Consider the following 14185-nt stretch of genomic DNA (forward strand, 5'->3'; position numbering starts at 1 on the left):
ACTGCACCCACTTTACTAGGTTATTATAAGGAATACAAGATATCTCTGGCATTGAAAGACCTCCATGAACAATGAGGATTAATAGGAAACAGGGCTGGTTTGGGGGCACTTGCTAAGTTCTGTTTTTGGACTGCCAGTTTTTGCTTGTTGTTGTTGAGCATCATAGTCCTTCTTAATTAATTATGGAACTGTATTTTTACATAATTTCTCATTTCTCCAATAAGGAGCATTTATTGAGTGCCTGCTGTGTCCTGGGTACTGTCTGGAACTGGGCCTTCAGGTCCGTGGAGGACACGGTCTAGTGGGCGATGGAGACCGTGTGCGCCCTTGTGGTGGAGTGCGTGTGAGTGCTGTGGGAGAAGTAAGGACTCAGGGCTCCATGGGGCCAGCGGGAGGCCAGGGAAGCTTCCAAAGGAGTGCCATCTGAGTCAGGCGTGTGACAAGCAGAGATGAGAGGCAGGGGCTGCTTGTAGGCAGAGAAAGTCCAGGATAAAAGGCCCTGGAGCAGGAAAGTGTGGGATGCACCTGGAAAGGTTCAGCCTGGGATGGTCAGAGAACGTGTTGTGGACGTAACAAGAAGGGCCAGGAAGGCATTTTGGGACTGAATGACGTGGCAAGGAGTTTGGACCTTTTTCTGCTTACTCTGTGGGTGGTACACCCAGCGTATTTTATTAATTTAAAAAAAATTTTTTAAAGCATATATATATGTTTGTATGTATATATATTTAATTGATTTTTAGAGAGGAAGGGAGAGAGAGAAACATCAATTGGAGAGCAAAACAGCAATCAGCTTCCTTCTGCTCACCTCCTACTTCAGGATTGAGCTCACAATTGGGGCATGTACCCTGACCGGGAATTGAACCAGCAACCTTTCAGTGCAACTGAGCCACACCAGCCAGGGCGCACCCAGCATATTTTAAATATTTAATACGTGCTTGTCAAACTGGCCATGTTAGCTTTGCACTTTATCGAGGTAACTCAGTGCAGGAAGTGGTGTTTTTAGACACATATGAGCTATGATTTCTCCCATGTTCCAGCTCTGAGCACAGACACCTGGTGTTAGGACTGGGTTAGCTCATGGTATCTTTGCCTCCGTCATATTTGGGCATCATGTGGTTCCTTTCCTGGGTTTTATACACTGTGGGTATTTGATAAATGTTTGTTGAATGACTGTTGTTGAACTTTGGAATTCAACCTTCTACTGTGTGGAGTTCATTTAACATTGTTTTGCCCCAGAAAGCTGCTGCTGTGTGTTTTTATTTCAGTGATATAAAGAGCATCCCTAAAGAGCACTGGGAAGGTATTGGTTATCTGTGATATTTGAGAGGATCTTTTAATCATGGGCTGCTGGGCTGCACTTCTTTTTAATGTGCAAGTGGCTATTTCTGCAGCGTAAAGGCTGGTTTGTGCGTCATAGCCTCCCATGTGCCTCTGGGGCTCCGGGCACAGTCTTAGGTGTCAGGCTCTGCTGTGACCGGTCGCCTCACCTCTACCCACCTACACCCACTTATACCACGTCAGAGGGCTAGTTCCCTGTCGGACTGGCCTGCCCTGTTTTAATTCCTCCTTTTCCAGCGGACCAGAGCCCTAACGTGTACCTTTTGAAAGCAGCCAATCCCTGGCCTGCATACTTCTGCTTTTTCATATTTTAGATGGTCTTGCTGGATTTCTTCCAGATTATCAAAGTGATCTCCCTGTTTCTGAAGTACTATGTGATGATTAAGGTCATGATTTCTAGAATTAGACTTCTTAGATTAGATTTGGGCCTCAGATCCCTTACTTATTAGCTGTGAGACCTTGAGCAATTTATTAAACTCAGAGCCTCAAAATTTTAAAATGAGGAAATTGATACCTACCTCATAAGGTTCTGTAAAGATGAATTAACATTTATCAAATGCTTAGAATACTATGTTAGCTGTTTTTATTATTACTGTTGCCAACTCCAGCATTTCTTTTGGGCATCACTTTTGGTATCTCAACCTAAAAGCTTTCTCCCCCCTCTTCCCCCCCAGGATACTGATTGTTTTTATTTTTTAGAGAGAGGGGAAGGGGGAGAGAGAGAGAAAAAATACAGATATGAGAGAAACATTGGTTCGTTGCCTCTCATACATGCCCCAACCGTGGACCAGCAACCTAGGTATATGCCCCAGCTGGGAATCGAGCCTGTGACCCTTCCGTGTACGGGATGACACTCCAACCAACTGAACCACACCATCCAGGGATAAAAGCTTTCTCTTTTTTTGATGCAATGGTCAATTGGATCAAATATTCTATCTTTAGTCACTGGATAATTTGATTGGAATTTAAGTTTATCAATCCTCCAGGGTATCTCTTTGCTTAGAAATCTAGGCAGGCACTTTGCTCCTTGTGAGAAATTAGTATGATCGCATGAGAATAGAGATCAGTTTAGGAAGAAACCTAATACTTTAAAGACAAACAGCGTATCATCGTTAGAAGCAGTGGTTTCCTTCCAGCCAGCTAATGCCACTCTCGAGGTGATCAATCACATCACTGCTGTTTAAAACGAGCTGTCACTGCATAGTCCTAAGAGTTGTTTGCTGCCTCAGACCAGTCCACAAAGCTCATTTGTTTTATTGGAAGAGGCATTTTTTTTCCTTTGATTCAAACCTGCTTCTTACTTGGCAGGGGAGAGAGTGCCTTAGCTGGTGTTTCTTTTAAGTAACCAGTTCTACCTTTTTTTCCCTTCCCCCCTTAGCCCTGTGACCCCCAGCACTCCTGGGAGCCCACCTGTGAGTCCTGGGCCCTTATCACCAGGTGGCACCCCAGGAAAGCACATCTGTGGCCACCATCTGCACACAGTGGGCGGTGCTGTTGAGAGGGACGTGTGTCATCGGTGTAGGCACAAGCGGTGGCATTTCATAAAACCCACCAACAAGTCCAAAGAAAGCCGCCCAAGGCGTCAAGGAGAGGTCACCGTCCTCTCTGTGGGCAGGTAAGATTCCTGTGGATGCTTTGGGTTTGGGTAACATGGCTGCCATGCTGTGTGGATCTGTACTAGACTGTTAATATCAAGTATGCTCTCCTTAGCCTGGATCAGGCCACATTTCTGGCCTTTTAGGAATTTTTTGGTCCAAGTTTTGTATTTCTCTAACAGCAGAGAGATCCTAAGAAGTAGCTATTGCTATATCAGATGCCAGTTGTATTAATTGAGGTAAAACATTAATTACTTGCTGTATTAGGGGTCTCCAGAGAAGAGCAGCCAATAAGATAGATACATATAGATATAAATAAGAGGAGATTTATTATAGGAATTGGCTCATTGATTATAGAAGCCAAGAAGTCCCTATATCTACTGGCTGAGAGCTGGAGACCCAGAAAGCTGGTGGTGTAGTTCAGTCCAAGTCCAAAGGCCTGAGAACCAGCAGATCTGATGGTGTAAGTCCCAGTCTCTGTCTAAAGGCTAAGCCCAGCTCTCAACTATTTAGAAAACAGAAATTTATATTTCACTTGTGGAGATGGAAAGGTCAGTAGGTGGCTCTTCAGGCGGTCACCCAGAGTCCCAAGGTCTTTCCCCCTGTGGCTGAGCCAGGCTCACTAGCAGGAGAAAGTACCCAGAGGGTTGTTCATAAGAGGTTCCAATGAGCTGGGCCTGGAAGGGCACATTTCATTCACTCACATTCTACTGTCTAGAACTCAGATCACTGGGCCACACCTCACTGTCAGGCTACTGGGAAATGTCCAGCCATGTGCCAGGAAGAAAAGCAATGGAACTGGTCCACTGCTCTCCAGTCTGTCGCTTGTCAGCTCCATGTGGATCCCTGTCACTGCTTTTCTTTTATCTCACCTCACCTGAGTCCTCGGTTTACATTCCTAAAGTACCATTTACTTGTGACTCATGTGTGATGTGGAGAACTTGCAGTTCAAGTGATGAATCAGTCTGACTATGTGTGGAGCATTTTTGCAGTGTCTGCTGTTTTGATTTTGAGTCTCACGCAGGGACTGCACTGCTAACACTACTTTGGTTAAAAGCATGCGTGCTGGGCCAGACCAGACAAGCACCAAGCAACAGTGGACAGTAGTGTATACATGGTCCACTTTCGCCACTGACAGACTCTGGGACTCACTGCAGCTGCCTCGTTGAGTCCTGGTACCATGACTTGCAAACGCCTGCTTCTCTCTCTGCTTCATTTCCCCCCTTTGTAAAATAGGATGGCAGTAACATTGCTTCCTTGGGTCGCTGTGAAGACTAAATGAGATGAGTCATGTAAAAGTCTTAGGCCAGTTTTTGGCACTTATAATGCACTCAAGAGTTGGCTGTTATTACTGTTTTTCAAATTCTATTGAATTTCATCATGTTTTGCACAAGCACAAGGGAAAACTGCCGGGCTGTTTGCCCCTTCCAGCAAAACAGTGCAACCCATGACCGCACTGCTTTATTAAGAAGCGGAGTCATGGGAATTTATGAATGTGGAATGCAATGAGAACCTGTAGCTTGCTTAGACAAAGCGTATTTTGTTGGCTTTAAAAGAAAAATCTGCTGAAATTTTCAACTCAGATTCAGCCTGTTTTTGTTTAAATGCCCCCAGTCCGGCTCTCCTTCTTGGATGTAGAATACTAGGAGCGGTCCTAGTATTACTTAGACTGTTACAGAGCAGAATTCTGGTGATGAGGTTCCCCACCCTCCTCTCACTCCCTCAGCCTCCTCCTGATGGTGGGTGATCTCATTTTGGACAAAGAAGAATTTATTTGAGAGACTTTTAAGGGAACTTAAGGACAGAATTAGAGAGGGGCTATTATGAAAGACTTAGGGATTTGATGATGATGGATTAGAAAAACTATCAAATTGAGTACATTTCTTGGGCTTCTCTCTTAATATTAATGAAAAATCTCATCCTTAATTTTCTTAAATTTTTCCCCTAATCATAATCTTTAACCCAAAAATTAACCCAAATTTGCTTTAGAAAAGCACAGACAAAAACCTAACTACTATCTAATACTGATAAATACATAGTTGGGGCTCCTCTGGCTGTGTGTGTGTGTGTGTGTGTGTGTGTGTGTGTTCACCCATCATTCCTGTTTGCTAGGAGAGCAAAACACATCACATCTCCTCTTTGCCCCCTCAGGTTTAGAGTCACAAAAGTGGAACACAAGTCCAATCAGAAGGAGCGGAGAAGCTTGATGTCAGTTAGTGGGACTGAGAGCGTCAATGGGGAGGTGCCTATGACACCTGTGAAAAGAGAACGAAGTGGCACAGAGTAACAGGTGAGTTGTAGTTTGGGTGACATTGGGGGTGGGATGGTGCATGATAGGGAGAGGGCACTGAGAGCCTCTCTGGGGTGTGGGGGAGCATAGGAATGTCTTGGCAGGGAAATGAGCGTGCTTTCCTGCAACTGGTCGGACTGGAGAGGACTGAACGTGATTACTTGTCTGTCCAGAGCTGCTTATAAAGAGGCCACAAACTGGGGTGCCTCCAGGGGCTTGGCCTGCATGATAAAGAGGAGAAAGGACTACTTATGAGGCAATGTGGAGTGGTGGGGATTGTGGCAAACCAGAAATCACATAACCCACCTGTAGGGCTTACATCACCACAAGGCAGAAGGTACTTAGTGTTGCTTAATCTTATGCAAAAAAAAGGTGAAAGTCTAGGCTTTTTAAATGTGAGATCATTGCAGGTTTTTAAACATTAGCAGCATATTAAATTTCCTTTAAAAAACCATGCAGGGCAAATGAAATACAACCTTGTCGTCATTTCTAGGTAAACCGTGATTTGTAAAAGGCTAGAGCAAGCTTCTTCCATTAATTGAATTGGAAACCAGTTTTCTTTAATGTGCATAATTCTAAAATACCCCCAGTAGGAATATCACTCTTTCCACCACATATTTTGAAGCAATTTCAAAGCAAAAGTAAAGGCTTTTTGGTTTGGCAATTTTAATTTTGGAAGATACAGCTTTTAAAAAAAGCCTGTGATGAATTTGATATTGTCTTAGCTTTTATCTTACTCTTTTCTTTCTGTTTTGGCTGGAGTAGCATTCATCCATTTCATGTTTCTTATCATACATAAAAGGGTGAGCGTGAGGACTCAGGAGTGATCGTGGTCCAGAGCTCTGGAGAGAGCCTGAACATGAAGGCAAAGGGAGGGTAGGGTGGGGGGGGGGGGAGGGGGGACTGCTGGGGTCTGAGAAGGTCCAGGGAAATAGAAAGGTTGAACCTGAGCCCTGGGGTCAGGCAGCCAGGTTCAAATCCCAGTTTGCCACTCACTAGCACTGGGACCTGGGCAAGGTAATTTGGATTTTTAAAAAGTTTTATTAATATATCTTTATTGATTTCAGAGAGAGGAAGGGAGAGGGAGAGAGAGAGAGAGAGAGAAACATCAACGATGAGAATTATTGATCAACTGCCTCCTGCACGCCCCTTGCTGGGGAATCGAGCCTGCAACCCGGGCATGTGCCCCAAGCGGGAATCGAACTGCGATCTCCTAGATCCTAGGTCAGTGCTCAACTGCTGAGCCACGCCCAGCTGGGCAGGGTACTTTGGCTTTTTATTCCTCACTTTCCTCACTGGAAAATGGAAATGATATTACCTGCCCTAAGGGTGACAGTGAGATTTTCATGAAATAACAAGATGCCCAGGGCCCGGCACATGGAAATGCTCACTCAGTGCTGCTGGTTATTATTTGTTCGTTCACTTTTGGTTGGTGTGACTGAGTGGGGAGAAGAAGTGGCTTTTGAGTGAAGCTTCTCTGATAATCTGCCCAGGCTCCGAGGGCTTGGGGATGACCTGGGAGTAATCTGAAAGAGTGCACTCCTGAGTTCTGTAGACATAGGGGCTTTGATAGCTTTTCAGTGCGAGAAATTAAGTGTCTCACATCAATGTTTCTCTCTCTCTCCCCCCCTTCCTCTCTCTCTCTAAAATCAATAAAAACTTATTTGAAAAAAAATTTAAGGTGTGCCATATTGGGCAGTGCAGACGGAACATTTCTGTCATTGCAGAAAGTTTTATTGGACAGAGTAGATTGTACCTTATGTGCTGGAATTGGAATCCTGAGTGGTTTCGATAAATTAGAGAAGCATTCTGATTAAAGTCATGGGGACTCGCCTGGCCGGGAAGAGAAGCGTCTGGCCTGGAAGAGAAGCGTCTGGCCCTGCAAGTCTAGGGTGTGAAAGGCCCAGCCAGCTTAGCTGCAAAGTGAGCATGGCCTGTAGTGAGAGTCTGATGAGTCGCTGGCCTGACAGTGTGTTGAGAGACGGAGCAGGCCCCGCGGAGGGAGGCTCAGCCTGGCCTGGCCGGAGCCTTGCCAGCGCGCCCTGGCCTGTTTGGCCCCTGCTGCCTGGAGAGAGGAGCTCGAGCTTTACGGGGATTGAAAGAATTAGGATTGCTCAGCTGGCTTTCTCGGGCCAAATTCCGCCTGTACCTGACTGTAGGGATTTGATCTAATCATCTGACGTCCTGACCACATTTGACTGGGTTAAAATTGATGTTCCCTGCAAAGCACATAACCATCCTCCAGGATTTTGTAGGAGAACATTGAGTTTGATCAGAAGACAAATGCTCACATTCTAGATTCCCCACGTGGAAACTGTACTTAACTGCCCTATTCCCTGTTTCCTTGAATGTGAAATAGGATATTAAATTTACTGATTAGGGCAAGTGCCAGGAGACTGTCTAGCATGCAGCTGGCTCTCAGCAGAGGGTAGTCATACTGTGTTGCGCAGTCCAAATCAGCACACAAATGACTTGTGTTTTCCTAGCCCTCAACTGGTAATTAATTTTGAAAGTAAAAGTAAAGGTTTTTGTTATGGAAATTTTCACACAAACTCAACAGTGTAGAGAATACTATGAATGCTCATGAGTCATGGAGTAGTTAAATTATAATACCTACTACTTATTGAGTATTTACTGTGTACCTAGTGTGCTTCGAAAGGTACGTTTCATGCATTAATGCATTTAATCCTCACAGCAGCAATAGGTAGGCACCACTTAGGACCCCATTTTGCAGATGAAGGTCTTAAGCACAGAAAGTTTAGGGAACTTTGGACTTACCAGCAAGCATGTGATGGGGTTTAGTCCAACCCAGGCAGCCTGGCTCTGGAGTCCTAGACTTCACCACTCAACTGGGCTCTGGGCAGGCAGGTCCTGTGGTTAGAGTCTGCTGGGTTGGGACCTGGTGAGTGACCGTGTCTGATGATCCCAGCAGAGTGGACTCTGAAAAAGGAGGGAAGGGAGTATTCATTGACCTTTAAAAAAATGTATGTAGTCATTAAGTTTTTTCTTGCTGGTTTTTATATTTCTCATCCCAGAAAGAGTATGTGTAGGATATTTAACATGACTTGGTTTTCCAAGAAGAGAGATCCTGAAACTTTTCCTCCTGGGCCCAAATCTCTGGTTTTGGACTGAATCAAAAGATTTGCCCTAAAATATGACTGGTACAGTAGGACAGGAGTATTATGTATTTTTTTTGTACAGTCTAATACAGTTTTTAGAGTTGTCTTTTTTTCCTGAAAAAAATGTGTTTGTTTAAATTTGGGTTTTTGACCAAATTTAACTGTAGTGCCTTGTATTTTACTATAGAATTGATTCAAATATCCAAAACTGTCTACTCATTGTTTAGGTTTCTTTTTAAAAATTATTTTTATTTACGTGGTTGGTACTAGAAATCAGACTTAGTGTTCTAAAGAGAATGTTATCAAGACTGGGGCAGGGTTTCTCTCTTTCCTTCTCTTTTTAAAAAACAAAACCAGTTGACTGGCCTCTCCTCCCCTTGTTCTTTCACCCTGTCTCCCTGGCCTGTGCAGCTAGATCTCACTTGCCCTCTGCCTGATTTATTTTGGCAATGCAGTTAAAATGGTTTCTTTTTTCCACAGAAAATGTTTTGATTTCTTCTTAGAAGAATAAGCTTTTGTTCTTCAAAGTTGAATAAATCGAATTGCTTTCAGCCTGCAGACGCCATAGCCTTGTCTTCGTAATCACTGGTCTTCCACTTCTTAAAAGTGACACTCTCTGCCCTGGCTGGGGACTCAGTTGGTTAGAGCGTCGTTTGTGGCACTGAAGGGTCTCGGGTTCGATTCCCAGTCAGGGCACATACCCCGGTTGCCAGTCAGGACGCGTGCTGGAGGCAACCAAATGATGTTTCTCTCACATCGATGTTTCTCTCTCTCTCGCCCTTCCTCTCTCTCAAAAAAACAAACAAACACAAAAAACCCTCTATAAAAACATATCCTCAAGTGAGGATAAAAAAAAAGTTCATATTGATAAGCATGTGCTGAAATTGACTTTATAAAAAATGACACTGTCATAAGCATTCTATACAGCATATTTCTTTTTCCCATTTTATGGTAATAGCTTATTCAAAACATTGATTTAGAAAGTTTACATAACAGTATTTATTATCAAAAAAATTCAAAATAGTAGACATCTCTATTTTAATTTTTTATTGAAACTCTACTATTCTAATTTAAGTAATTTATTTGAGTTTTAAACTTATAGGTTTAAATTTTTATTTTATTTTATTTAAATTGGGGTTGTTACTGGACTTAAATGTCATAATGTATATGGAGAGTTCTTAACTCAGTCCTTGGTATTAGTATTTACTAAATATTCACTATTATCAGTACTTTTTATCCCATTCTTGGTGCTTTAGTTATTTATTAACTGATTCCCCAAGCATCAGCTTTAGGTTCTGTGAATCCCTTTTTTTCCTTATGAACATTAGATCTCTGACTCTTATGACAGCTCAAAATGGAAATTTGCCAGTCCTTAGGAATTTGGGCTGTTGTCTTGCTTGTGTTAAGAGGACCTTAGAAATAACCGTTCTCTTCATGGAGGTGGAACCAGAATTGGTTAGAGGGCAATGGAAAGGTTTTGCTGACTTATGTTCCTTTCATTATGAAGATCAGAGGATGGTGGGGAGAACTGGGAAGTTCTCTGCACCTCACTGTGCTGCTCAGCTGGGGCTCGGCTCTGCTGGGCTCTGCCCCTTCTGCCAAAACTGTTCCATAGGTCATGCTCCCTCTCTCCCGAGCGTGGTGGCCTTTGGTGCCTTCATTTTCTCCTCTGACAGTGAGGAGGGACAAGCTTCCCCCTTCCTTTGAGCTCTGTGCCAGGCAGTGTGGCGGAGAGTCCCCAGGGGCCTCCCTGAAGCTCTGTTGCTTTATTTGCTGTTGTGCTTCTTTTGTTAACGCTCCAGGGAAGGAGAGGATGAGAAACTTCAGGTACCACTAATAAGTTAATACTTTCCTCCATAGCATATAATTTTTTCAGGGTCAAATACATATTTTTTTAACAAAGCAAAAGGATCTTGGCTTTGATGGAAGCCCCATCATTAGATTCAGTGTTCTAAAAGGGGACAATGGTATATATATTTATAAAAAGAAACTGCACCCTTATGAGTTATGGGTGATAATCTCTCTGCTTTATCCATGAGGAACCAGGCTCAGAGGGAGTAAATTTTCCCAGATCCCTGGGCTAGATGGTGAGAGAGGGCTTGGAAGGGGAGAAAGCCACACTTTGGAACCAACATGCTCAGTGGCTTTGAAGTTCAAGGGAGATTTGTGTTCTCTAACAAGGGGGTGAGGGGAGTCTTCATTCAACTCAGCCCAGTAGCTCACAGTAGCGATTGTTTCAACATTATCGTCCTTCACTGGGCAGGGCCTCCTTTGGTCTCCTGTGGGGACCTTCTGATGGTATTTGGCTGTGTGAGCTGTGCCTGGACCAGGTCCATTTTGTGAGCTGTTCTCTTTTCTTACACGTAGAGTAAGATATAGACCATGAGATCTCAGAGGAGCTGTGATGGCTAGCTCAGGTCAATTCAGGTATATCTATGAAAAGTATTTATTGAGGCCCTACTATGTGCCAGGCACTGTGCTGGGCCTTAGGGATGTAGCAGTGTGGAAAGTGGACAGACAAGGGCGATGCTCTCATGGAGCTTCTGCTCTGGTTTTTATAGTAGACTTTTCTCCCCATGCCCCTGGTTCCCTTGTTTTAGAATAGGGAGGTTCTAGGGGGTTATGTATCTTGTTCAAGGTCATGCTGATCATTAATTCCAGAGCCTGGGGCTTCCTGATGGTTTAGTCCCTTCAGTGCCTCCAAGGTATTGGATGTTGAAAATACGCACAATAATTGAAAGTCTTAAAAAATGTAAGTCTTCACCCTATCTTTCCCCCAGCACACACGTCACTCCTAGTCCCCTCTCCAAGGGGGGATTACAGATATTGGAGTCTCCTGTGTCCTCTCACGGTTATTCTATGCATATACACATGCTTATACAACATATATGTGTATGTACAGTTTCCACTTTTTGTCGAAGCTGATGACTATTGAATTCTTACTCTCCCACATTGTTTGAGCCATGAAGAGTAAAAACGCTGGGCTCATTTTAAAAGTTCTATGCTCTGTTTGTTCCCTGTTGTTGGGAATGGCTCCAAAACATTTATGGACAAAATGTGAGAGTTTTGGATGGACCTAAAAACATACTTTGCTGTCATCACTATGATGTTCTGAGTTATTGTTTCATAGCCTTGTTCCATATACAGAAGAGACTCAAACATACTTGTCAGTATTCCCAGAATTTAGACAACATGGGAACCAGAGGTTTTTGTTTTGTTTTGAATTGCCACCAAAGCAAGCCATTGCCTCTCCACACACATCTCCCCAGCAAGGTCTGCTGCCAGCCCTTCCTGCTTTGGACCAGAGATTGACCCCCTGGCCCCTCAGGGAGCTTTTCTCTCCTCCCCCAGGAGCCCTGTCATTTGACCAGGACTAAGAAAGAGGGGCCTCTACCCTTTTCACCATAGAAACTGCAGCTTTGGATGCTCAAGGAGACTGCAGAACCTAGAGACAGACCTGCAGGGGCTCAAAGGAGGCAGAAAATGAAATATGCTAGGTGACATTTTTGCCCAGGACTAGAAGGAAGAGGGAATTAATTGTTAAACTAGGATTTTTATTTTTCTTAATTTGTAACTTGAGGCTTTGATCTCTATTAACATTAGCCAGCTCCTGTTTTCTCCAGGGGAAGGATGCCGAATCCCGTAGTGACTCCACAGGACAGGTTCTCTGTGCTCAAGTCCCAGTCTGTCACTTTTTATCTATGTAATCTCTGACAATAACAGCCTCTCCTGCCTCAGTTTCTCCATTTGAAAAGTGGGATAATGATAATATCCACCTTTTAGGTATCTTGTTCCTTGGCACTTAATGCTGAGTTGGCAAATGCTACATGCTACTGTTGTATTATATCAAGCCCCCTTTATACACTTAGCAAATAACCATGAAAAATTAATGGTTTTCTAAATATTTCTTAATTTTTCTGCCACTCAAGGTGTAGGCTGTTCATCTGATGCTCATATAGAGGCTCTGATGACCAATCAGCTAACCTTGAGCTCAGAAGACAATAGGTCTAACTTGTCTGCGTTCCTCATTAGCAAGACATGGTACTACTCAGAATAATAAGTTATCCTATCTGTAGCTTAGTGAGGACATTGAATCATAGTCGTGTGGAGATTGACACTTCTGAACTGCATTTAAATATTTCCTAAGCAAATCTTTGTTTTTCTAGATACAGCCCAATTATCTTTATGTCAGTTACATTTTACTTGGAATAAAGTGCTCTGAATGACTCTCACTGTCATAGCGCTGGTAAATCACAAGTGTTCACTTACTGTCACTGGGGAAACCCATTTTTGCTAATTATATGTACACATTTAAATTGCTATGAGTAATGAAAAGCAAAAACATGCAACCAAGACTGCTTTACCCAGCAATGCTATCATTTAAAATGGAAAGTGAAATAAAAAGCTTCCCAGACAAAAAAAGGCTAAAGGAGTTCAGTACCACCAAACCAGCATTGCAAGAAATGCTAAAAGGACTGTTTTAAGAAAAAGAAGGAATAGTGAGAGAAAGGTACATCAGCATAAAGGGGAAAAATGGCATTAAATAAGTTGATATCAATAGTAACCTTAAATGTAAATGGAATAAATGGTCCAATCAAAAGACAAAGGGTAGCTGAATGGCTAAGAAAACAGGACCCAAATATATGCCGTCTACAAGAGACCCACCTCAGAGCAAAAGACTTACACAGGCTAAAAGTGAAGGGATGGAATAAAACATTCCAAGCAAATGGAAAGGAAAAGAAAGCTGGAGCAGCAGTTCTTATTTCTGACAAAACAGACTTCAAAATAAAGACCATAACAAGAGACAAAGATGGTCACTACATATTACTAAAGGGATCAATCCAACAGGAGGAAATAACCCTTATAAACATTTATGCACCCAATATAGGAACACCTAAATATATAAATTTCTTGGGGGACTTTAAAGGGAGATTGACAACAACACAATCATAGTTGGGGACTTTAACACCCCACTGTCAGCACTGGACAGATCATCAAGACAAAAAATCAACAGGGAAACGCAGACCTTAAATGAATAACTTAGACCTAATGGATTTAATTGACATTTACAGAACATTTCACCCCAAAGCAGCAGAATATACATACTTCTCAAGTGCACATGGAACATTCTCAAAAATAGACCACATGTTAGGGCACAAGGCAAGTCTCTACAAATATAAGAAGACTGAAATCATATCAAGCATCTTCTCAGATCACAATGCCATGAAACTAGAAATCAACCACTATAAAAAACCTCAAAAATATTCAAACACATGGAGGCTAAATAGCATGTTATTAAACAATGAATGGGTTACCGACGAGATCAAGGAAGAAATCAAACACTTCATGGAAAGTAACGAAAATGAACAGACAACAACCCAAATCCTATGGGACACGGCAAAAGCAGTCCTGAGAGGAAAATTCACAGCATTACAGGCCTATCTCAAGAAACAAGAAAAAGATCTAATGAACCATCCAACACAACAACTAAAAGAACTAGAACAAGAACAGCAAGAAAAGCCCCGAGGAAGTAGAAGGAAGGAAATAATAAAAATCAGAGCAGAGATTAATGACATTGAGACCAAAAAAACAATACAAAAAATCAATGAAACCAAGAGCTGGTTCTTTGAAAAGGTATATAAGATTGATGCACCTTTAGCCAGACTCACTAAGAAACAAAGAGAGAGGACCCAAATAAATAAAATCAGAAATGAAAGAGGTGATATAACAACTGACCCAACAGAAATACAAAGGATTGTAAGAAAATATTATGAGCAACTATATGCCAACAAATTGGACAACATGGGGGAAATGTACAAATTCCTAGAAGCATACAACCTTCC

The 14185-nt window shown here is 42.7% G+C and overlaps 1 protein-coding gene across 1 annotated transcript in view; it reads left to right on the top strand.

The window, feature by feature from the left end:
• RELL1 (RELT like 1) overlaps positions 1–14185 on the top strand; it is a 64106-nt gene that overhangs the window by 41049 nt on the left and 8872 nt on the right. Inside the window, exons 5-6 of the mRNA XM_087827869.1 lie at positions 2717–2953; positions 5085–5223. Coding sequence (XP_087683995.1) covers positions 2717–2953; positions 5085–5220 — 373 coding nt within the window. The 3' untranslated portion in view covers positions 5221–5223. The remainder of the gene's footprint in view (positions 1–2716; positions 2954–5084; positions 5224–14185) is intronic.

This window comes from Miniopterus natalensis, chromosome 1 (genome assembly GCF_054644295.1).
Source record: "Miniopterus natalensis isolate mMinNat1 chromosome 1, mMinNat1.hap1, whole genome shotgun sequence".
Taxonomy (NCBI): Eukaryota; Metazoa; Chordata; class Mammalia; order Chiroptera; family Miniopteridae; genus Miniopterus; species Miniopterus natalensis.